This window comes from Oncorhynchus nerka, linkage group LG24 (assembly GCF_034236695.1).
Source record: "Oncorhynchus nerka isolate Pitt River linkage group LG24, Oner_Uvic_2.0, whole genome shotgun sequence".
NCBI lineage: Eukaryota > Metazoa > Chordata > Actinopteri > Salmoniformes > Salmonidae > Oncorhynchus > Oncorhynchus nerka.
In genome coordinates, this window is record NC_088419.1 from 84,021,900 (window position 1) to 84,047,447 (window position 25,548).

Genomic DNA, 25,548 nt, shown 5'->3' on the forward strand with positions numbered 1-25,548 from the left:
CCCTATCAACCATATAATATATTATCCCTATCAACCCTGTCATATACTATCCCTATCAACCCTGTCATAGGCTATCCCTATCAACCCTGTCATAGGCTATCCCTATCAACCCTATCATATACTATCCCTATCAACCCTGTCATAGGCTATCCTATCAACCCTATCATATACTATCCCTATCAACCCTGTCATAGGCTATCCCTATCAACCCTGTCATATACTATCCATATCAACGCTATCATATACTATCCCTATCAACGCTATCATATACTATCCCTATCAACCCTGTCATAGACGATCCCTATCAACCCTATCATATACTATCCCTACCAACCCTATCATATACTATCCCTATCAACCATATAATATACTATCCCTATCAACCCTGTCATAGGCTATCCCTATCAACCCTGTCATATCCTATCCCTATCAGCCCTGTCATAGACTATCCCTATCAACACTATCATATACTATCCCTATCAACCCTGTCATATACTATCCCTATCAGCCCTGTCATAGGCTATCCCTATCAACGCTATCATATACTATCCCTATCAACCCCGTCATAGACGATCCCTATCAACCCTGTCATAGGCTATCCCTATCAACCCTATCATATACTATCCCTATCAACGCTATCATATACTATACCTATCAACCCTGTCATATACTATCCCTATCAACCCTGTCATATACTATCCCTATCAACCCTGCCATAGACGATCCCTATCAACTCTATCATATACTATCCCTATCAACCCTATCATATACTATCCCTATCAACACTATCATATACTATCCCTATCAACCCTATCATATACTACCCCTATCAACCCTATCATATACTATCCCTATCAATCCTGTCATATACTATCCCTATCAACCCTGTCATAGACGATCCCTATCAACTCTATCATATACTATCCCTATCAACCATATAATATACTATCCCTATCAACCCTGTCATAGGCTATCCCTATCAACCCTGTCATATACTATCCCTATCAACCCTGTCATAGGCTATCCCTATCAACCTGTCATAGGCTATCCCTATCAACTATCATATACTATCCCTATCAACCCTGTCATAGGCTATCCCTATCAACCCTATCATATACTATCCCTATCAACCCTGTCATAGGCTATCCCTATCAACCCTGTCATATACTATCCATATCAACGCTATCATATACTATCCCTATCAACGCTATCATATACTATACCTATCAACCCTGTCATATACTATCCCTATCAACCCTGTCATATACTATCCCTATCAACCCTGCCATAGACGATTCCTATCAACTCTATCATATACTATCCCTATCAACCCTGTCATATACTATCCCTATCAACCTATCATATACTATCCCTATCAACCCTGTCATATACTATCCTATCAACCATATAATATATTATCCCTATCAACCCTGTCATATACTATCCCTATCAACCTATCTATCCTATCAACCCTGTCATAGGCTATCCCTATCAACCTATCATATACTATCCCTATCAACCCTGTCATAGGCTATCCTTATCAACCCTATCATATACTATCCTATCAACCCTGTCATAGGCTATCTATCCCCTATCAACCATATGTCATATACTATCCCTATCAACCTATCATATACTATCCCTATCAACCCTGTCATAGACATCAACCCTATCATATACTATCCCTATCAACCCTATCATATACTATCCCTATCAACCATATAATATACTATCCCTATCAACCCTGTCATAGGCTATCCCTATCAACCCTGTCATATACTATCCCTATCAGCCCTGTCATATCCTATCCCTATCAATACTATCCCTATCATATACTATCCCTATCAACCCTGTCATATACTATCCCTATCAGCCCTGTCATAGGCTATCCCTATCAACGCTATCATATACTATCCCTATCAACCCTGTCATAGGCTATCCCTATCAACCCTGTCATAGGCTATCCCTATCAACCCTATCATATACATATCATATACTATACCTATCAACCCTGTCATATACTATCCCTATCAACCCTGTCATATACTATCCCTATCAACCCTATCATTCTATCAACTCTATCATATACTATCTATCAACCCTATCATATACTATCCCTATCAACGCTATCATATACTATCCCTATCAACCCTATCATATACTATCCCTATCAACCCTGTCATATACTATCCCTATCAACCCTGTCATATACTATCCCTATCAACCCTATCATATACTATCCTATCAACCATATAATATACTATCCCTATCAACCCTGTCATAGGCTATCCCTATCAACCCTGTCATATACTATCCCTATCAACCCTGTCATAGGCTATCCCTATCAACCCTATCATATACTATCCCTATCAACCTGTCATATACTATCCCTATCAACCCTATCATATACTATCCCTATCCTATCAATACTATCCCTATCATATACTATCCAACGCTATCATATACTATCCCTATCAACCCTGTCATAGGCTATCCCTATCAACCCCTGTCATATACTATCCCTATCAACCCTGTCATAGGCTATCCCTATCAACCCTGTCATATACTATCCATATCAACGCTATCATATACTATACTATCCAATCAACTATCATATACTATCCTATCCTATCATATACTATCCCAACCCTGTCATATACTATCCCTATCAACCCTATCATATACTATCCCCTATCAACCCTGCCATAGGCTATCCCTATCAACTCTATCATATACTATCCCTATCAACCTATCATATACTATCCCTATCAACATAGGCTATCATATAACGTATCCCTATCAACCCTATCATATACTATCCCATATCAACCCTGTCATATACTATCCCTATCAACCCTATCATATACTCCCTATCCCTGTCAACCCTATCATATCATATACTATCCCTATCAACCCTATCATATACTATCCCTATATAATATACTATCCCTATCAACCCTGTCATAGGCTATCCCTATCAACCCTGTCATATACTATCCCTATCAACCCTGTCATAGGCTATCCCTATCATATCACTATGTCCTATCTTAACCCTGTCATATACTATCAACCCTGTCATATACTATCCCTATCAACCCTATCATATACTATCCCTATCAACGCTATCATATACTATCCTATCAACCCTGTCATATACTATCCCTATCAACCCTGTCATATACTATCCCTATCAACCCTGTCATAGGCTATCCTCTATCATACTATCTATCATATACTATCCCTATCAACCTGTCATATACTATCCCTATCAACCCTGTCATATACTATCCATATCAACCCTATCATATACTATCCCTATCAACCCATCATATACTATCCCTATCAACCCTGTCATAGACGATCCCTATCAACTATCATATACTATCCCTATCAACCCTATCATATACTATCCCTATCAACCATATAATATACTATCCCTATCAACCCTGTCATACTATCCCTATCAACCCTATCATATACTATCCCTATCAACCATATAATATACTATCCTATCAACCCTGTCATATACTATCCCTATCAACCTATCATATACTATCCCTATCAACCCTGTCATAGGCTATCCCTATCAACCCTGTCATATACTATCCATATCAACGCTATCATATACTATCCCTATCAACGCCATCATATACTATCCCTATCAACCCTGTCATAGACGATCCTATCAACTATCATATACTATCCCTATCAACCCTATCATATACTATCCCTATCAACCATATAATATACTATCCCTATCAACCCTGTCATAGGCTATCCCTATCAACCCTGTCATATACTCCCATATCAACCATATAATATACTATCCCTATCAACCCTGTCATAGGCTATCCCTATCAACCCTGTCATATACTATCCCTATCAGCCCTGTCATAGGCTATCCCTATCAACGCTATCATATACTATCCCTATCAACCCCGTCATATACTATCCCTATCAACCCTGTCATAGGCTATCCCTATCAACCCTATCATATACTATCCCTATCAACGCTATCATATACTATCCTATCAACCCTGTCATATACTATCCCTATCAACCCTGTCATATACTATCCCTATCAACCCTGCCATAGGCTATCCCTATCAACTCTATCATATACTATCCCTATCAACCCTATCAGATACTATCCCTATCAACACTATCATATACTATCCCTATCAACCCTATCATATACTATCCCTATCAACCTATCATATACTATCCTATCAACCCTGTCATATACTATCCCTATCAACCCTGTCATAGACGATCCTATCAACTCTATCATATACTATCCCTATCAACCTATCATATACTATCCTATCAACCCCTATAATATACTATCCCTATCAACCCTGTCATATACTATCCCTATCAACCCTGTCATCATATACTATCCCTATCAACCCTATCATATACTATCCCTATCAACCCTGTCATATACTATCCCTATCAACCCTATCATATACTATCCCTATCAACCCTGTCATATACTATCCCTATCAACCCTGTCATATATCCCTATCCCCTATCAACCCTATCATCTATCATATACTATCCCTATCAACCCTGTCATATACTATCCCTATCAACCATATAATATACTATCCGTATCAACGCTATCATATACTATCCCTATCAACCCTGTCATAGGGTATCCCTATCAACCCTGTCATAGGCTATCCCTATCAACCCTGTCATAGGCTATCACTATCAACGCTATCATATACTATCCCTATCAACCCTGTCATAGGCTATCCTTATCAACCCTATCATATACTATCCCTATCAACCCTGTCATAGGCTATCCCTATCAACCCTGTCATATACTATCCATATCAACGCTATCATATACTATCCCTATCGACGCTATCATATACTATCCCTATCAACCCTGTCATAGGCTATCCCTATCAACCCTGTCATAGGCTATCCCTATCAACCCTGTCATAGGCTATCCCTATCAACGCTATCATATACTATCCCTATCAACCCTGTCATAGGCTATCCATATCAACCCTATCATATACTATCCCTATCAACCCTGTCATAGGCTATCCCTATCAACCCTGTCATATACTATCCCTATCAGCCCTGTCATAGGCTATCCCTATCAACCCTGTCATATACTATCCCTATCAGCCCTGTCATAGGCTATCCCTATCAACGCTATCATATACTATCCCTATCAACCCCGTCATAGACGATCCCTATCAACCCTGTCATAGTCTATCCCTATCATATACTATCCCTATCAACGCTATCATATACTATACCTATCAACCCTGTCATATACTATCCCTATCAACCCTGTCATATACTATCCCTATCAACCCTGCCATAGACGATCCCTATCAACTCTATCATATACTATCCCTATCAACCCTGTCATATACTATCCCTATCAACCCTATCATATACTATCCCTATCAACCATGTCATAGGCTATCCCTATCAACCATATAATATATTATCCCTATCAACCCTGTCATAGGCTATCCCTATCAACCCTGTCATATACTATCCCTATCAACCCTGTCATAGGCTATCCCTATCAACCCTATCATATACTATCCCTATCAACCCTGGCATATACTATCCCTATCAACCCTATCATATACTATCCCTATCAACGCTATCATATACTATACCTATCAACCCTGTCATAGGCTATCCCTATCAACCCTGTCATAGGCTATCCCTATCAACCCTGTCATAGGCTATCCCTATCAACCCTGTCATATACTATCCCTATCAACCCTATCATATACTATCCCTATCAACGCTATCATATACTATCCCTATCAACCCTGCCATAGACGATCCCTATCAACTCTATCATATACTATCCCTATCATAGGCTATCCCTATCAACCCTATCATAGGCTATCCCTATCAACGCTATCATATACTATCCCTATCAACCCTATCAAAGACTATCCCTATCAACCCTGTCATAGACTATACCAATCAATCCTATCATAGACCTGCCCTATCAACCCTGTCAAATACTATCCCAATCAACCATATCATATACTATCCATATCAACCCTATCATAGACTATCCCTATCAACCCTATCATATACTATTCCTAGCAACCCTATCATATACATATCAATATATACAAACGTTGTAGTGTATTATCAACTAATGGGATACTGGGATGTGCTTCATGTTTTGCTTTCTCTTCTATGGTCGGAGAGTACTCTACAACAAATCCCTGAATGCATGGGAATCAGTGTGAATACTAAAAAACCCTCTCTTCATATTTCAGCCAATGGCTACCCTAAGGCCGGAGGAGAGAGTGGATGTGGGGGTCAGAAGAAGCAGCTGCCCTACTCCGTAGAGACCCCCTACGGCTTCCACCTGGACCTCGACTTCCTCAAATATGTGGACGACATCGAGAAAGGCAACACCATCAAGCGGGTCCACATCCAGCGCAAGGCCAGGGGTCCTCCTAAGTTCAGCACCCTGCCCAGGAACTTCAGCCTGCCTGGGCATGGGGCACGTTCGGCCCCCAAGGACACCTGGTCTTCCACCTCTACTCTGGGACCCAAGCCCCGGGGCAGAGTCACAGAGGTCCAGCAGTTCTTGGATTTTAGAGCCAGTGATGGAGGCAGTGGTATGGCGGGGGGGCAGAGCCAGAGCAGCAGAGCGCAGGGGAGTGGCTTATCCCCGGCCAGGCCCAGGGAGGAGGCAGGGGCTGGTGTGTCAGTCGAGAAGCCCCTGGGGAGGCCCAACCTCCTCCGGACTTCCAGCATGCCCATTACCATCCCTCACAGGAAGGCTTCTGAGTCCGGGGACGAGAGAACAGAGAACGGCTCATCTGAGAACGTATTCCGCGCTGTGCCCCAGGACAGGTCGGGGCTGCACCAGCAGATCACCGCGGCCCTGAAGAGGGTCAGAGAGCTGGAGGATATGGTGAGGACCATCCCAGAGCTCAAGTCCCAGATCTGCTCACTGAGGGAGGAGAGAGAGCATCTGATCCTCAGGCTGCAGGCCCAAACCAAGCCCCAGGCTCCACCCCCCCCACAACGTGCCTCGCCCTCTCCAGCTCAGATCATTGATCCTCAGCCGCCAGGGTCTGGAGCAGTAGTTGATACCGGGAGAGTGGAAAGCACTGCGTCAGAGACAGAAACACAACAGGAATCCTTAAGAAGTACTGCACAAGAAGCAGAAGCAGATAGGCTTTTAGCAGCACAGGCATCAGAGGGACCAGACCGACAAAGAGAGGCATTAGTGAATCCATTAGAGAAAACAGCAGAGCTATCAGAGGACGTTACAGTACAGAAAGCACCAGAACCTTCAGAGAGAGGAGTGATTGTGCAAGTCATAGAGGGAGTCAGTGGTGAGGGGGATCTCCTCAGCATCGAACAGCTCCAGGCTAAGCTAGTAACACTAGAGGCTAAGTTAAGTCAGGCCAGTGAAGAGCTGGAGGAAACCAACAGTCTCCTCAGACAACAGGTAGAGGACAACAGGATGAAGCAGGAGAGGATACTTCAGCTAAGCGAGGGAGGGAGAGAGGGAAAGGAGGAGGTGTGTGGGGAGAGACATACAAGTAGGAGGACCAGTGTGGACCAGCAGGCAGAGACCGAGAGAGTGGTCATTATAAACCAGGGGACAGAGTCAGAGAGGGCTGATGTGGTGGAGCAGGAGACTGATACAGAGAGAGTGGAAGCGGTGAACCAGGTGGCCGAGACAGAGATGATTATTGCATGCCCAGTCAGACCAAGGGGCAACAGTGTGGACCAGGGGACAGAGACAGAGAGAGTGGAAGCGGTGAACCAGGTGGCCGAGACAGAGATGATTATTGCATGCCCAGTCAGACCAAGGGGCAACAGTGTGGACCAGGGGACAGAGACAGAGAGAGTGGAAGCGGTGAACCAGGTGGCCGAGACAGAGATGATTATTGCATGCCCAGTCAGACCAAGGGGCAACAGTGTGGACCAGGGGACAGAGACGGAGAGAGAGTGGAAGCGGTGAACCAGGTGGCCGAGACAGAGATGATTATTGCATGCCCAGTCAGACCAAGGGGCAACAGTGTGGACCAGGGGACAGAGACGGAGAGAGTGGAAGCGGTGAACCAGGTGGCCGAGACAGAGATGATTATTGCATGCCCAGTCAGACCAAGGGGCAACAGTGTGGACCAGGGGACAGAGACGGAGAGAGTGGAAGCGGTGAACCAGGTGGCCGAGACAGAGATGATTATTGCATGCCCAGTCAGACCAAGGGGCAACAGTGTGGACCAGGGGACAGAGACAGAGAGAGTGAACACTGTGAACCAGGTGACAGAGACAGAGAGAGTGGACACTGTAAACCAGGTGACAGAGACAGAGAAAGTGGACACTGTAAACCAGGTGGCAGAGACAGAGAAAGTGGACACTGTAAACCAGGTGGCAGAGACAGAGAGAGTGAACACTGTAAACCAGGTGACAGAGACAGAGAGAGTGGACACTGTAAACCAGGTGGCAGAGACAGAGAGAGTGAACACTGTAAACCAGGTGACAGAGACAGAGAAAGTGGACACTGTAAACCAGGTGGCAGAGACACCGCCTGGAGACAGATTAGACCAGGGGACAGAGACACAGACAGTAGTCAGTGTGGACCAGATGACAGACACAGCACCTGTACGTCCAGTGAGACCAGCAAGACACAGGGCTAACAGTGTGGACCAATGTAGAGAGACACAAATACAGGCAGGAGTCAGTGTAGACCATGGGAAAGAGACAGTGGATACTATGAACCAGCTGACAGAGACACAGACAGCACCTGTACGTCCAGTGAGACCAGCAAGACACAGGGCTAATAGCATGGACCAGGGGACAGAGACAGAGAGAGTGAGTACAGTGGACCAGGTGACAGAGACAGAGGCAGCACAGAGTGCAGACCAGCAAACAGAGACAGAGAGAGACAGAGGTGAGACTAGCAATACCCCACATAGAGCTATAGAGATAGAAAGTGCAGCTATAGTAAGTGCAGCCATAGAAAGTGCGGTCACAGAAACTTCTGGAGCAGAAATTGAGGTCGCAGAAAGTGCTGTCAAAAATGGGGATATCACTGAGAGTGCAGTAACTGAAGAAGGTTTTGTGATTATAGAATGTGTGGACACAGCAAGTATGGTAACAGAGAATGTGGTCACAGAAAATGTTAACACAGAAAGAATGGTAACAAAGAGACAAGAAGTGGTAGTAGAGAATGCAGTTGAACAAATTACAATGACTGAAAGTGTGCTTAAACAGAGTATGACCACAGAGGGTATGGTCATTGAGAGTGTGGTCACAGAAGAGAGTGTGGTCACAGAAGACAATGCGGTCACAGAGGAGAGTGTGGTCACAGAAGAGAGTGTAGTCCCAGAAGACAATGCGGTCACAGAAGAGAGTGTGGTCCCAGAAGAGAGTGTGGTCACAGAAGACAATGCAGTCACAGAAGAGAGTGTGGTCACAGAAGAGAGTGTGGTCACAGAAGTCTCTTTCCCCTGTCTCTGTCCCCTGGTCCACACTGTTAGTGTGGTGAAAGAAACTCCCATAGTCCCAGAGAGCCCAGTAGCAGCACCCACCCCCTCTTCCAGCCAGACCCAGCCTCAACCAGGTCAGAAGGAGTCTGTGCAGCCCCAGGCCCAGCCTCAGACCCAGGACCCTCGTCGGGGCTCCAACCCAGCATTAGGCCAGGTAGTAACACGCCTCACAGGGCTGATTAACGAGCAGTGGGCCCAGCTGGGTAGCAGCCAAGAGAAGCCGGACAAGCAGGAGACCTCCAGCCCCAGCACCCAGAAGCTTGCAGCCGGGCAGGGGAAGCCTTCAACGGGCAAATCAGCAGGGAAGTCAGGGCCGTCTAAGATGAGCTCCATCCAGAGCCAGCTGGTCAGCTCCCTCAGTGCCCTGTCTGCATTCTACTCCCCTGGACAGAAGGCTGCTGCCAACAAACAGCAAGGTAGGATAGGTGTCAGGAGTCCTATACGTCTTAGTAGCTACTGTAGAAGACGTGCCAGGATGTTTCTAAGTAGATGTAGAAACTACAAAGTCATAATATTATTGTGATATCCTGATATTCTAGAAATATGCTTTGGTTGATTAAATATGTTCGACTTCCCAGTCACAGAAAATTGCACGCTATTTAAATAATTAATATCAAGCTGATTCTATTCTGTTCGTAATATTCTCATCACATGTTGACAGTCACTAAAACTTGTTCAGGCGTTATTTACCATGAGATCACTCTGGCCCAGGTCCAATAGCTTTATCTCCATGATACTGAGCTGTCTCCTGTCTTGGCACAGAGAGCTCGTAGTCTGTCTCTGTTCATTGACTCTGATAGGCCAGGGGCCTCCACGTGTCTGTGATGGCTATTGATTGCGATGGCTAGAGGTGGAACACATGTAGTGGAGCACGGACAGATGAAAGTGTTGGACGTCATCCAAGAACAGATGAGATATGCAGTTAGTTTCTTCCCCCTCTCTTTTCCTTCTTGTTGTGTTTTGGCCCAGAAGATAGAATTGAAGATAGAGTCCCCTACCACACATAACTCACATGGAGACACATAACACAGTAGGGAGAATACACAACAGTGTGCCCTTTGATGGTGAACCTCTGCTCTGTGTATTCCACCATTGTTCTGAGGAGCGTCACTGACATTTGAGAAAATGTCTGACTTGAATTACTGTACATTGCTTACAAAACGCACCGATCTGGCCCAAAGAATATTGGATACAGAATCCTATTACTACCACATGCAGAGGCAGAGCCACAACTATCTAACCAACACAACATCCCCTCCCTCAGCCCATCTGTACTGAGTCTACTAAACATTAGGAACACCTTTCTAACATGGAGTTGCAGCCTCAATTAGTAAAGTCATGGACTCTACAAAGTGTCAAATCGTTCCACAGGGATGCTGGCCCATGTTGACTAATATTTCCCACAGTTGGGTCAAGTTGGCTAGATGTCTTTTGTGTGGTGTTACCATTCTTGATACACACAGGAAACTGTTGAGGTTGAAAAACCCAGCAGCGTTGCAGTTCTTGACACAAACCGGTACACCTGGCACCTACTACCATACCCCTTTCAAAGGCACTAAAATATTTTGTCTTGCCCGTTCACCCTCTGAATGACACACATAGCTACACAGTCCAGGTTTAAAATCCTTCTTTAATGGGTCTCCTCCCCTTCATCTACACTGACTGAAGTGGATTTAACAAGTGACATCAATAAGGGATCATAGCTTTCACCTGGATTTACCTGGTCAATCGTAGTCACGGAAAGAGAACGTGTCCTCCTTTTGTACGCTCTGTGTATCTCAATGTCCCTGTAATACAGTATAGAGAACTCATTTAAAGGACTGGGAATCCCATGTAAATAACTGTGTCTTTAACTGGCTGACTAGGCTGTAAACGGGGTTTATTCATTCATTACACTGTCTTATTCTCTGTCCTTGCTGTGTAACTTTCTCACATTGATCTCATTAAGTCTTGTAGAAGTACAGACTAAGGCCCTGGGGAGCCTTAGCTAGCTCTGTGCTATACGCCAGGGTGTGTGTGTGTGTGTGTGTGTGTGTGTGTGTGTGTGTCTGCGTGTACTGTATGTGCCAGCTAGCTTGCAGAGAGAAAGGGTTGAGGGTTTCCACACAATTTAATGAGCTCAGTTGTGTTGTAATTGTATCCAGAGGCTCAGCATTGTCTTCCAGGCCCCCCCATGTTCTACTTCAAACACACATAATCATCAACCTGAACACATGCCGCGCACACACACATACACACATACACACGCATACACACACACATGTAGTTTGTTGGCCCACATTGCTCTCAGCTAGAGTGACTGTGAGGAAATTAGAGGAGTGAAAAACCAACGTGTGGTAAACATTTTGACTGCTGCTGCCATTTTAAACAGCCTGTCTGTTATTGTACGAACATCTACAGATAACTGCCAAAATAATGGAAACATTTAAATAAATGAGGGATACAAAGTATATTGAAAACAGGTGCTTCCACACAGTTGTGGTTTCTGAGTTAATTAGGCAATTAACATCCCATCATGCTTAGGGTCATGTATAAAAATACTGGGCAGGCCATTATTTTGGCTACCATGGCTATGCCCCCATAGGATGATGATGCCCCCATCCACACGGCAACGGTGGTCACTGTAAAATATGAATAACAGTCCACCCACGAGGCCAAAGAGGTCACTTTTGGTCATTGACTGCAGGAAAGCTCTATGTGATTTATTTTAGTGGTAACATTGGCTACATTGTTGGGTGAGTTAGTAACACCTGTTTGGTGTGAGTGGGGATGGCGTCTCACGTGGAAAAGCCGTCCTTGTCTCTCTGCCACGGTTTCAGGTGTATCCATGAGCTGAATGTGAAGGTGGAGGATGTTTTGTTTGCTGTGGGAGAACAGGTTGGAAATGAAAATCTTTCAAATTCTTCGCAAATGACTAAAGCAGGGGCTGTGTTTCTGAAAGAGGAGCGTCTTGTCAACCGGCTGGTTCAGACAGGTGTTTCTGAAAGAGGAGCGTCTTGTCAACTGACTGGTTCAGACAGGTGTTACTGAAAGAGGAGCGTCTTGTCAACTGGCTGGTTCAGACAGGTGTTACTGAAAGAGGAGCGTCTTGTCAACCGGCTGGTTCAGACAGGTGTTACTGAAAGAGGGGCATCTTGTCAACCGGCTGGTTCAGACAGGTGTTACTGAAAGAGGAGCGTCTTGTCAACCGGCTGGTTCAGACAGGTGTTACTGAAAGAGGGGCGTCTTGTCAACCGGCTGGTTCAGACAGGTGTTACTGAAAGAGGGGCGTCTTGTCAACCGGCTGGTTCAGACAGGTGTTACTGAAAGAGGGGCGTCTTGTCAACCGGCTGGTTCAGACAGGTGTTACTGAAAGAGGGGCGTCTTGTCAACCGGCTGGTTCAGACAGGTGTTACTGAAAGAGGGGCGTCTTGTCAACCGGCTGGTTCAGACAGGTGTTACTGAAAGAGGAGCGTCTTGTCAACCGGCTGGTTCAGACAGGTGTTACTGAAAGAGGAGCGTCTTGTCAACTGGCTGGTTCAGACAGGTGTTACTGAAAGAGGGGCGTCTTGTCAACCGGCTGGTTCAGACAGGTGTTACTGAAAGAGGAGCGTCTTGTCAACCGGCTGGTTCAGACAGGTGTTACTGAAAGTGGAGCGTCTTGTCAACCGGCTGGTTCAGACAGGTGTTACTGAAAGAGGAGCGTCTTGTCAACTGGCTGGTTCAGACAGGTGTTACTGAAAGAGGGGCGTCTTGTCAACTGGCTGGTTCAGACAGGTGTTACTGAAAGAGGAGCGTCTTGTCAACTGGCTGGTTCAGACAGGTGTTACTGAAAGAGGGGCGTCTTGTCAACTGGCTGGTTCAGACAGGTGTTACTGAAAGAGGAGCGTCTTGTCAACCGGCTGGTTCAGACAGGTGTTACTGAAAGAGGGGCGTCTTGTCAACCGGCTGGTTCAGACAGGTGTTACTGAAAGAGGAGCGTCTTGTCAACCGGCTGGTTCAGACAGGTGTTACTGAAAGAGGAGCGTCTTGTCAACCGGCTGGTTCAGACAGGTGTTACTGAAAGAGGAGCGTCTTGTCAACCGGCTGGTTCAGACAGGTGTTACTGAAAGAGGAGCGTCTTGTCAACCGGCTGGTTCAGACAGGTGTTACTCTTAATTATGTCTTTTTGCAAATCACGCTGCTTTTCTCCTCAGCTGTGAGGGTTACTTTATCCAATGTGTGTTCATTCCCGATGGCGACCTGATACGAGAGCTCGCACGTTACATTCGCCAGCCCAATGAGAGAGTTATTAGTTGAATGTAGAAGGCAGGTTTTCATGTTTTTAGACTGACAAAAACTTTAGGCATTTGGTATCAGGTGAGGTATGAGGGAAAGCCTACATGGTTTATGTGACAATAGTCTGAGGTGTTTTGATTGTGTGGAGATTGGACATAAACGGCAGGCATGCACACAGAGGGAGCGGGCGAGCAGGGCACTGATGGATCCTCGTCTGTCTCCAGATCTGAGAGGGGGCTGGGGGATCGGGGCAGCACCAGCCTCCACCCCTGGTCCAGACTCAACCCCATACAAACTGTTGATGAGGTTAATGTTGATGTGGCCCAGGTTGCCGTGATGAGGAGCGCAGGGCCGGGCCTGATAGTGGTTACTGCGGGCGGTGACAACATTGACTCCGAGGCTGATATGCCTGTCTCACAGACAATGGAGAATGATATGCCCAGTGTAATTACTGACACGCAGGGTGATATGCCCAGTGTAATTACTGACACGCAGGGTGATATGCCCAGTGTAATTACAGACATGCAGGGTGATATGCCCAGTGTAATTATTGACACACAGGGGCATATGCCCAGTGTAATTACTGACACGCAGGGTGATATGCCCAGTGTAATTACTGACACGCAGGGTGATATGCCCAGTGTAATTACAGACATGCAGGGTGATATGCCCAGTGCAATTACAGACACACAGGGTGATATGCCCAGTGTAATTACAGACATGCAGGGTGATATGCCCAGTGTAATTACAGACACACAGGGTGATGTGCCCAGTGTAATTACAGACACGCAGGGTGATATGCCCAGTGTAATTACAGACACGCAGGGTGATGTGCCCAGTGTAATTGCAGACATGCAGGGGGATATGCCCAGTGTAATTACAGACACACAAGGGGATATGCCCAGTGTAATTACAGACACGCGGGGTGATTTGCCCAGTGTAATTACAGACACACAGGGGGATATGCCCAGTGTAATTACAGACACACAGGGGGATGTTGGAGAGGTGGTTGGGGGTAGCCGGGGGGCTCCGGATTCCGTGGAGCTGCCCGATGAGGATGGAGGAAGAGATTGATTCGCTGTCAGATATTCCCATCAGTGTAGATGTAGCATCGCAGGATGAGTTCACTGGAACTGTACAACAGATTACATACTAAATAGGAACTGGGTGGAAGCTCATCCACAGTCGGTGGTGGTCTTAACCAATATGTTGAAATAGCATGGACTAGTAGATGTGGTGAGGGACATAAATCAGCGAGGGAGGAGCTATACATTGGTGAAGGTAGTGGAGGGGAGGATTAGTGCAGCAAGACTAGGATATATAGGCCTCCCGGGTGGAGCTGTGCCACCAGAGACTCTGGGTTCGCGCCCAGGCTCTGTCGTAACCGGCCGTGACCGGGAGGTCCGTGGGGCGACGCACAATTGGCATAGCGTTGTCCGGGTTAGGGAGGGTTTGGCCGGTAGGGATATCCTTGTCTCATCGCGCACCAGCGACTCCTGTGGCGGGCCTACCACGCTGCACCTTGGTCTCCTTCAACCCACTAGAGTCATTACAGGGACCTTATATAGACAGGTGTGTGCCTTTCCAAATCATGCCCAATCAGTTGAATTTACCACAGGTGGACTCCAATCAAGTTGTAGAAACATCTCAAGGATGATCAATGGAAACACGATGCACCTGAGTTCAATTTCAAGTCTCATAACAAAGGGTCTGAAATCGTATAAATCTTATAAATAAGGTATTTCTATTATAGTATTTTTATACATTTGTTAAAATGTATAAAAACCTGTTTTCACTTCATTACGTCATTATGGGGTATTGTGTCTAGATTGAGAAAGAAAATGTTTTATTTAGTCAATTTTAGAATAAGACTGTAATGTAACAAAATGTGGAAAGAGTCAAGGGGTCTGAATACCTTTCTGAATACACTGTACATATTTTCCTTTATCACGCCAGAATCCCTGCATATTGTAAATATGGTATTGGAACTGACCCTATAAATAGGTTTTAACTTTCTCGTCTTCTTCTTATTTTTATTTCTCATGTTTTTATTCTACCTTGTAAAAATGTTGTGCGACGTTGATATTACTCCAACGTTTGCTTTGGAGCTTACAAGAAGGACATTTCACTGTGCTTGAAGTGTTTGGCAGATCATGGGTCAAGTTATTGTCCTGAACCGACCAGTCCCAGTTAGAAGAGGGATTTGGCAGAGGTGTCCACTCTCGGATCGTCTCTACTGTTTACACATAGAACCTGTGTAGGCTGAGCGATGAGGCTGCAGGGGTTGTCAGTTCTAGGGGCAGTAGGTGGAGAGTCGGTTTTATTGTCAGCTTACTGTATGCTGATGATGTAACAGTGTTTGTTAAAGGGGATGGAGATGTAGAAGAGGTTAGCAGGGTATCAGCTAAGGTGAACTGGAAGAAGAGTGAGGATCAGATTATGGGGAGATGGGTCAGAGCAGGATCTGCTAGTCTTCCTTCCTGGGGGACTACAGTGGAACAGAGCAGGATCTGCTAGTCTTCCTGGGGGACTACAGTGGAACAGAGCAGGATCTGCTAGTCTTCCTGGGGGACTACAGTGGAACAGAGCAGGATCTGCTAGTCTTCCTGGGGGACTACAGTGGAACAGAGCAGGATCTGCTAGTCCTCCTGGGGGACTACAGGGGAACAGAGCAGGATCTGCTAGTCTTCCTGGGGGACTACAGTGGAACAGAGCAGGATCTGCTAGTCTTCCTGGGGGACTACAGTGGAACAGAGCAGGATCTGCTAGTCTTCCTTCCTGGGGGACTACAGTGGAACAGAGCAGGATCTGCTAGTCTTCCTTCCTGGGGGACTACAGTGGAACAGAGCAGGATCTGCTAGTCTTCCTGGGGGACTACAGTGGAACAGAGCAGGATCTGCTAGTCTTCCTTCCTGGGGGACTACAGGGGAACAGAGCAGGATCTGCTAGTCCTCCTGGGGACTACAGTGGAACAGAGCAGGATCTGCTAGGGGGACTACAATGGAACAGAGCAGGATCTGCTAGAACTCCTGGGGGACTACAGTGGAACAGCAGGATCTGCTAGTCTTCCTGGGGGACTACAGTGGAACAGAGCAGGATCTGCTAGTCTTCCTGGGGGACTACAGTCCTTCCTGGGGGACTACAGTGGAACAGAGCAGGATCTGCTAGTCTTCCTGGGGGACTACAGTGGAACAGAGCAGGATCTGCTAGTCTTCCTGGGGGACTACAGTGGAACAGAGCAGGATCTGCTAGTCTTCCTTCCTGGGGGACTACAGTGGAACAGAGCAGGATCTGCTAGTCTTCCTTCCTGGGGGACTACAGTGGAACAGAGCAGGATCTGCTAGTCTTCTTGGGGGACTACAGTTCTGCTAGTCTTCCTTCTGGGGGACTACAGTGGAACAGAGCAGGATCTGCTAGTCTTCCTTCCTGGGGGACTACAGTGGAACAGAGCAGGATCTGCTAGTCTTCTTCCTGGGGGACTACAGTGGAACAGAGCAGGATCTGGAACAGTGGAACAGAGCAGGATCTGCTAGTCTAGGGGAACAGAGCAGGATCTTCTTCCTTCCTGGGGGACTACAGGGGAACAGAGCAGGATCTGCTAGTCCTCCTGGGGGACTACAGTGGAACAGAGCAGGATCTGCTAGTCCTCCTGGGGGACTACAGTGGAACAGAGCAGGATCTGCTAGTCTTCCTGGGGGACTACAGTGGAACAGAGCAGGATCTGCTAGTCTTCCTGGGGGACTACAGGGGAACAGAGCAGGATCTGCTAGTCTTCCTTCCTGGGGGACTACAGGGGAACAGAGCAGGATCTGCTAGTCTTCCTGGGGGACTACAGTGGAACAGAGCAGGATCTGCTAGTCTTCCTGGGGGACTACAGTGGAACAGAGCAGGATCTGCTAGTCCTCCTGGGGGACTACAGTGGAACAGAGCAGGATCTGCTAGTCTTCCTGGGGGACTACAGTGGAACAGAGCAGGATCTGCTAGTCTTCCTGGGGGACTACAGTGGAACAGAGCAGGATCTGCTAGTCTTCCTGGGGGACTACAGTGGAACAGAGCAGGATCTGCTAGTCCTCCTGGGGGACTACAGGGGAACAGAGCAGGATCTGCTAGTCTTCCTGGGGGACTACAGGGGAACAGAGCAGGATCTGCTAGTCTTCCTGGGGGACTACAGTGGGCAGGACTGCTAGTCTTCCTGGGGGACTACAGTGGAACAGAGCAGGATCTGCTAGTCTTCCTGGGGACTACAGTGGAACAGAGCAGGATGGGGGGGACTACAGGGGAACAGAGCAGGATCTGCTAGTCTTCCTGGGGGACTACAGTGGAACAGAGCAGGATCTGCTAGTCTTCCTGGGGGACTACAGTGGAACAGAGCAGGATCTGCTAGTCTTCCTTCCTGGGGGACTACAGTGGAACAGAGCAGGATCTGCTAGTCTTCCTTCCTGGGGGACTACAGTGGAACAGAGCAGGATCTGCTAGTCTTCCTGGGGGACTACAGTGGAACAGAGCAGGATCTGCTAGTCTTCCTTCCTGGGGGACTACAGGGGAACAGAGCAGGATCTGCTAGTCCTCCTGGGGGACTACAGTGGAACAGAGCAGGATCTGCTAGTCCTCCTGGGGGACTACAATGGAACAGAGCAGGATCTGCTAGAACTCCTGGGGGACTACAGTGGAACAGAGCAGGATCTGCTAGTCTTCCTGGGGGACTACAGTGGAACAGAGCAGGATCTGCTAGTCTTCCTGGGGGACTACAGTGGGTCAGAGCAGGATCTGCAAGTCTTCCTGGGGGACTACAGTGGAACAGAGCAGGATCTGCTAGTCTTCCTGGGGGACTACAGTGGAACAGAGCAGGATCTGCTAGTCTTCCTGGGGGACTACAGTGGAACAGAGCAGGATCTGCTAGTCTTCCTTCCTGGGGGACTACAGTGGAACGTAGCAGGATCTGCTAGTCTTCCTTCCTGGGGGACTACAGTGGAACAGAGCAGGATCTGCTAGTCTTCTTGGGGGACTACAGTGGAACAGAGCAGGATCTGCTAGTCTTCCTTCCTGGGGGACTACAGTGGAACAGAGCAGGATCTGCTAGTCTTCCTTCCTGGGGGACTACAGTGGAACAGAGCAGGATCTGCTAGTCCTCCTGGGGGACTACAGTGGAACAGAGCAGGATCTGCTAGTCCTCCTGGGGGACTACAGTGGAACAGAGCAGGATCTGCTAGTCCTCCTGGGGGACTACAGGGGAACAGAGCAGGATCTGCTAGTCCTCCTGGGGGACTACAGGGGAACAGAGCAGGATCTGCTAGTCTTCCTTCCTGGGGGACTACAGGGGAACAGAGCAGGATCTGCTAGTCCTCCTGGGGGACTACAGTGGAACAGAGCAGGATCTGCTAGTCCTCCTGGGGGACTACAGTGGAACAGAGCAGGATCTGCTGGGGGACTACAGTGGAACAGAGCAGGATCTGCTAGTCTTCCTGGGGGACTACAGGGGAACAGAGCAGGATCTGCTAGTCTTCCTTCCTGGGGGACTACTTCCTGGGGGAGTGGAACAGAGCAGGATCAGAGCAGGATCTGCTAGTCCTCCTGGGGGACTACAGGGGAACAGAGCAGGATCTGCTAGTCTTCCTGGGGGACTACAGTGGAACAGAGCAGGATCTGCTAGTCTTCCTTCCTGGGGACTACAGTGGAACAGAGCAGGATCTGCTAGTCTTCCTTCCTGGGGTGGAACAGAGCAGGATCTGCTAGTCTTCCTGGGGGACAGAGCAGAGCATGATCTGCTAGTCTTCCTTCCTGGGGGACTACAGTGGAACAGAGCAGGATCTGCTAGTCCTCCTGGGGATACAGTGGAACAGAGCAGGATCTGCTAGTCTTCCTTCCTGGGGGACTACAGGGGAACAGAGCAGGATCTGCTAGTCCTCCTGGGGACTCTGCTACAGGGGAACAGAGCAGGATCTGCTAGTCTCCTGGGGGACTACTTCTGCTGTCTTCCTTCCTGGGGGACTACAGGGGAACAGAGCAGGATCTGCTAGTCCTCCTGGGGGACTACAGTGGAACAGAGCAGGATCTGCTAGTCCTCCTGGGGGACTACAGTGGAACAGAGCAGGATCTGCTAGTCTTCCTGGGGGACTACAGTGGAACAGAGCAGGATCAAATCAAATAAAATCACATTTTATTTGTCACATACACATGGTTAGCAGATGTTAATGCGAGTGTAGCGAAATGCTTGTGCTTCTAGTTCCGACAATGCAGTGATAACCAACAAGTAATCTAACTAACAATTCCAAAACTACTGTCTTATACACAGTGTAAGGGGATAAGGAATATGTACATAAGGATATATGAATGAGTGATGGTACAGAGCAGCATACAGTAGATGGTATCGAGTACAGTATATACATATGAGATGAGTATGTAGACAAAGTAAACAAAGTGGCATAGTTAAAGTGGCTAGTGACATAAGAATGCAGTCGATGATCTAGAGTACAGTATATACATATGCATATGAGATGAATAGTGTAGGGTAAGTAACATTATATAAGGTAGCATTGTTTAAAGTGGCTAGTGATATATTTACATCATTTCCCATCAATTCCCATTATTAAAGTGGCTGGAGTTGGGTCAGTGTCAATGACAGTGTGTTGGCAGCAGCCACTCAATGTTAGTGATTGCTGTTTAACAGTCTGATGGCCTTGAGATAGAAGCTGTTTTTCAGTCTCTCGGTCCCAGCTTTGATGCACCTGTACTGACCTCGCCTTCTGGATGATAGCGGGGTGAACAGGCAGTGGTTTGGGTGGTTGATGTCCTTGATGATCTTTATGGCCTTCCTGTAACATCGGGTGGTGTAGGTGTCCTGGAGGGCAGGTAGTTTGCCCCCGGTGATGCGTTGTGCAGACCTCACTACCCTCTGGAGAGCCTTACGGTTGAGGGCGGAGCAGTTGCCGTACCAGGCGGTGATACAGCCCGCCAGGATGCTCTCGATTGTGCATCTGTAGAAGTTTGTGAGTGCTTTTGGTGACAAGCCGAATTTCTTCAGCCTCCTGAGGTTGAAGAGGCGCTGCTGCGCCTTCTTCACGACGCTGTCAGTGTGAGTGGACCAATTCAGTTTGTCTGTGATGTGTATGCCGAGGAACTTAAAACTTGCTACCCTCTCCACTACTGATCCATCGATGTGGATAGGGGTGTTCCCTCTGCTGTTTCCTGAAGTCCACAATCATCTCCTTAGTTTTGTTGACGTTGAGTGTGAGGTTATTTTCCTGACACCACACTCCGAGGGCCCTCACCTCCTCCCTGTAGGCCGTCTCGTCGTTGTTGGTAATCAAGCCTACCACTGTTGTGTCGTCCGCAAACTTGATGATTGAGTTGGAGGCGTGCATGGCCACGCAGTCGTGGGTGAACAGGGAGTACAGGAGAGGGCTCAGAACGCACCCTTGTGGGGCCCCCGTGTTGAGGATCAGCGGGGAGGAGATGTTGTTGCCTACCCTCACCACCTGTGGGCGGCCCGTCAGGAAGTCCAGTACCCAGTTGCACAGGGCGGGGTCGAGACCCAGGGTCTCGAGCTTGATGACGAGCTTGGAGGGTACTATGGTATTGAATGCCGAGCTGTAGTCGATGAACAGCATTCTCACATAGGTATTCCTCTTGTCCAGGTGGGTTAGGGCAGTGTGCAGTGTGGTTGAGATTGCATCGTCTGTGGACCTATTTGGGCGGTAAGCAAATTGGAGTGGGTCTAGGGTGTCAGGTAGGGTGGAGGTGATATGGTCCTTGACTAGTCTCTCAAAGCACTTCATGATGACGGAAGTGAGTGCTACGGGGCGGTAGTCGTTTAGCTCAGTTACCTTAGCTTTCTTGGGAACAGGAACAATGGTGGCCCTCTTGAAGCATGTGGGAACAGCAGACTGGTATAGGGATTGATTGAATATGTCCGTAAACACACCGGCCAGCTGGTCTGCGCATGCTCTGAGGGCGCGGCTGGGGATGCCGTCTGGGCCTGCAGCCTTGCGAGGGTTAACACGTTTAAATGTCTTACTCACCTCGGCTGCAGTGAAGGAGAGACCGCATGTTTTCGTTGCAGGCCGTGTCAGTGGCACTGTATTGTCCTCAAAGCGGGCAAAAAAGTGATTTAGTCTGCCTGGGAGCAAGACATCCTGGTCCGTGACTGGGCTGGGTTTCTTCTTGTAGTCCGTGATTGACTGTAGACCCTGCCACATGCCTCTTGTGTCTGAGCCATTGAATTGAGATTCCACTTTGTCTCTGTACTGACGCTTAGCTTGTTTAATAGCCTTGCGGAGGGAATAGCTGCATTGTTTATATTCGGACATATTACCAGAAAACACCGAATCAGCGTATTCGTCAATATTTCCATCTGACGCAATACGAAACATGTCCCAGTCCACGTGATGGAAGCAGTCTTGGAGTGTGGAGTCAGCTTGGTCTGACCAGCGTTGGACAGACCTCAGCGTGGGAGCCTCTTGTTTTAGTTTCTGCCTGTAGGCAGGGATCAGCAAAATGGAGTCGTGGTCAGCTTTTCCGAAAGGGGGGCGGGGCAGGGCCTTATATGCGTCGCGGAAGTTAGAGTAACAATGATCCAAGGTTTTACCAGCCCTGGTTGCGCAATCGATATGCTGGTAAAATTTAGGGAGTCTTGTTTTCAGATTAGCTTTGTTAAAATCCCCAGCTACAATGAATGCAGCCTCCGGATAAATGGTTTCCAGTTTGCACAGAGTTAAATAAAGTTCGTTCAGAGCCATCGATGTGTCTGCTTGGGGGGGGATATATACGGCTGTGATTATAATCGAGGAGAATTCTCTTGGAAGATAATGCGGTCTACATTTGATTGTGAGGAATTCTAAATCAGGTGAACAGAAGGATTTGAGTTCCTGTATGTTTCCTTCATCACACCATGTCTCGTTAGTCATGAGGCATACGCCCCGCCACTCTTCTTACCAGAAAGATGTTTGTTTCTGTCGGCGCGATGCGTGGAGAAACCCGTTGGCTGCACCGCCTCGGATAGCGTCTTCCCAGTAAGCCATGTTTCTGTGAAGCAGAGAACGTTGCAGTCTCTGATGTCCCTCTGGAATGCTACTCTTGCTCGGATTTCGTCAACCTTGTTGTCAAGAGACTGGACATTGGCAAGAAGAATGCTGGGGAGTGGTGCGCGATGTGCCCTTTTTCGGAGTCTGACCAGAACACCGCCTCGTTTCCCTCTTTTTCGGAGTCGTTTCCTTGGGTCGCTGCATGCGATCCATTCCGTTGTCCTGTTTGTAAGGCAGAACACCGGATCCGCGTCGCGGAAAACATATTCTTGGTCGTACTGATGGTGAGTTGGCGCTGATCTTATATTCAGTAGTTCTTCTCGACTGTATGTAATGAAACCTAAGATGACCTGGGGTACTAATGTAAGAAATAACACGTAAAAAAACAAAAACTGCATAGTTTCCTAGGAACGCGAAGCGAGGCGGCCATCTCAGTCTGCTAGTCTTCCTGGGGGACTACAGGGGAACAGAGCAGGATCTGCTAGTCTTCCTTCCTGGGGGACTACAGGGGAACAGAGCAGGATCTGCTAGTCTTCCTGGGGGACTACAGTGGGTCAGAGCAGGATCTGCAAGTCTTCCTGGGGGACTACAGTGGAACAGAGCAGGATCTGCTAGTCCTCCTGGGGGACTACAGTGGAACAGAGCAGGATCTGCTAGTCTTCCTTCTTGGGGGACTACAGTGGAACAGAGCAGGATCTGCTAGTCTTCTTGGGGGACTACAGTGGAACAGAGCAGGATCTGCTAGTCTTCCTTCCTGGGGGACTACAGTGGAACAGAGCAGGATCTGCTAGTCCTCCTGGGGGACTACAGTGGAACAGAGCAGGATCTGCTAGTCTTCCTGGGGGACTACAGGGGAACAGAGCAGGATCTGCTAGTCTTCCTGGGGGACTACAGTGGAACAGAGCAGGATCTGCAAGTCTTCCTGGGGGACTACAGTGGAACAGAGCAGGATCTGCTAGTCCTCCTGGGGGACTACAGTGGAACAGAGCAGGATCTGCTAGTCTTCCTGGGGGACTACAGTGGAACAGAGCAGGATCTGCTAGTCTTCCTGGGGGACTACAGTGGAACAGAGCAGGATCTGCTAGTCTTCCTTCCTGGGGGACTACAGTGGAACGGAGCAGGATCTGCTAGTCTTCCTTCCTGGGGGACTACAGTGGAACAGAGCAGGATCTGCTAGTCCTCCTGGGGGACTACAGTGGAACAGAGCAGGATCTGCTAGTCTTCCTTCCTGGGGGACTACAGGGGAACAGAGCAGGATCTGCTAGTCTTCCTGGGGGACTACAGTGGAACAGAGCAGGATCTGCTAGTCTTCCTTCCTGGGGGACTACAGGGGAACAGAGCAGGATCTGCTAGTCTTCCTTCCTGGGGGACTACAGGGGAACAGAGCAGGATCTGCTAGTCTTCCTTCCTGGGGGACTACAGTGGAACAGAGCAGGATCTGCTAGTCTTCCTTCCTGGGGGACTACAGTGGAACAGAGCAGGATCTGCTAGTCTTCCTGGGGGACTACAGTGGAACAGAGCAGGATCTGCTAGTCTTCCTGGGGGACTACAGTGGAACAGAGCAGGATCTGCTAGTCTTCCTGGGGGACTACAGTGGAACAGAGCAGGATCTGCTAGTCTTCCTTCCTGGGGGACTACAGTGGAACAGAGCAGGATCTGCTAGTCTTCCTGGGGGACTACAGTGGAACAGAGCAGGATCTGCTAGTCTTCCTGGGGACTACAGTGGAACAGAGCAGGATCTGCTAGTCTTCCTGGGGGACTACAGTGGAACAGAGCAGGATCTGCTAGTCTTCCTTCCTGGGGGACTACAGTGGAACAGAGCAGGATATGCTAGTCTTCCTGGGGGACTACAGTGGAACAGAGTAGGGATGCATTTCTTAGGGCTGTTCTTGGGGATCTCAGAGTTTCAGGACATAAACTGATAGGGGTTTGGTGGACAAGGTTGGGCCTAAGTTGTCTAAATAGCGGTGGTTGTTGCTGTAGAGGTTACTGGTGGATGTATTTGTTGTGACCAACACTGGATACGCGTGGAGGATTATTCACAGGGCGCTACGAACAGGTAGATGTCGCACCTTTATATATCAGCAGGGAGTGGGTGTCTGTTCTTTGGGGGGGACAGTGCAGCATCTGTTTTCGTCTTGTTCCAGGCTGGTAGGGTTGTTTTCTGTTCTGGGTGGTGTACAGGCCTAGAGATGGGGCTGACTATGGACCTATACATTGGAAGGCCTAGGTATAACGTAGCCAACAGGCAAAGAGACTGCCTAGTAAATTACCTGTTGGGGCAGGCAAAAATGGCAAAGTGGAAGACCAGAAAACATTAGATGCAGGGAGTGGGGTGTACGGACCCCAGAGCTGTGCTGTTGGGGCAGGTGCGGGCTCGGCTGACACTGGAGGGAGTGGGGTGTACGGACCCCAGAGCTGTGCTGTTGGGGCAGGTGCGGGCTCGGCTGACACTGCAGGGAGTGGGGTGTACGGACCCCAGAGCTGTGCTGTTGGGGCAGGTGCGGGCTCGGCTGACACTGGAGGGAGTGGGGTGTACGGACCCCAGAGCTGTGCTGTTGGGGCAGGTGCGGGCTCGGCTGACACTGCAGGGAGTGGGGTGTACGGACCCCAGAGCTGTGCTGTTGGGGCAGGTGCGGGCTCGGCTGACACTGGAGGGAGTGGGGTGTACGGACCCCAGAGCTGTGCTGTTGGGGCAGGTGCGGGCTCGGCTGACACTGCAGGGAGTGGGGTGTACGGACCCCAGAGCTGTG

At 48.3% G+C, this 25,548-nt stretch overlaps 1 protein-coding gene across 1 annotated transcript in view; it reads left to right on the forward strand.

Moving 5' to 3' along the window:
- kank4 (KN motif and ankyrin repeat domains 4) overlaps positions 1-25,548 on the forward strand; it is a 273,369-nt gene that overhangs the window by 183,313 nt on the left and 64,508 nt on the right. The window contains exons 4-5 of the mRNA XM_065009219.1: positions 6,279-7,675; positions 8,107-9,934. Coding sequence (XP_064865291.1) covers positions 6,279-7,675; positions 8,107-9,934 — 3,225 coding nt within the window. The remainder of the gene's footprint in view (positions 1-6,278; positions 7,676-8,106; positions 9,935-25,548) is intronic.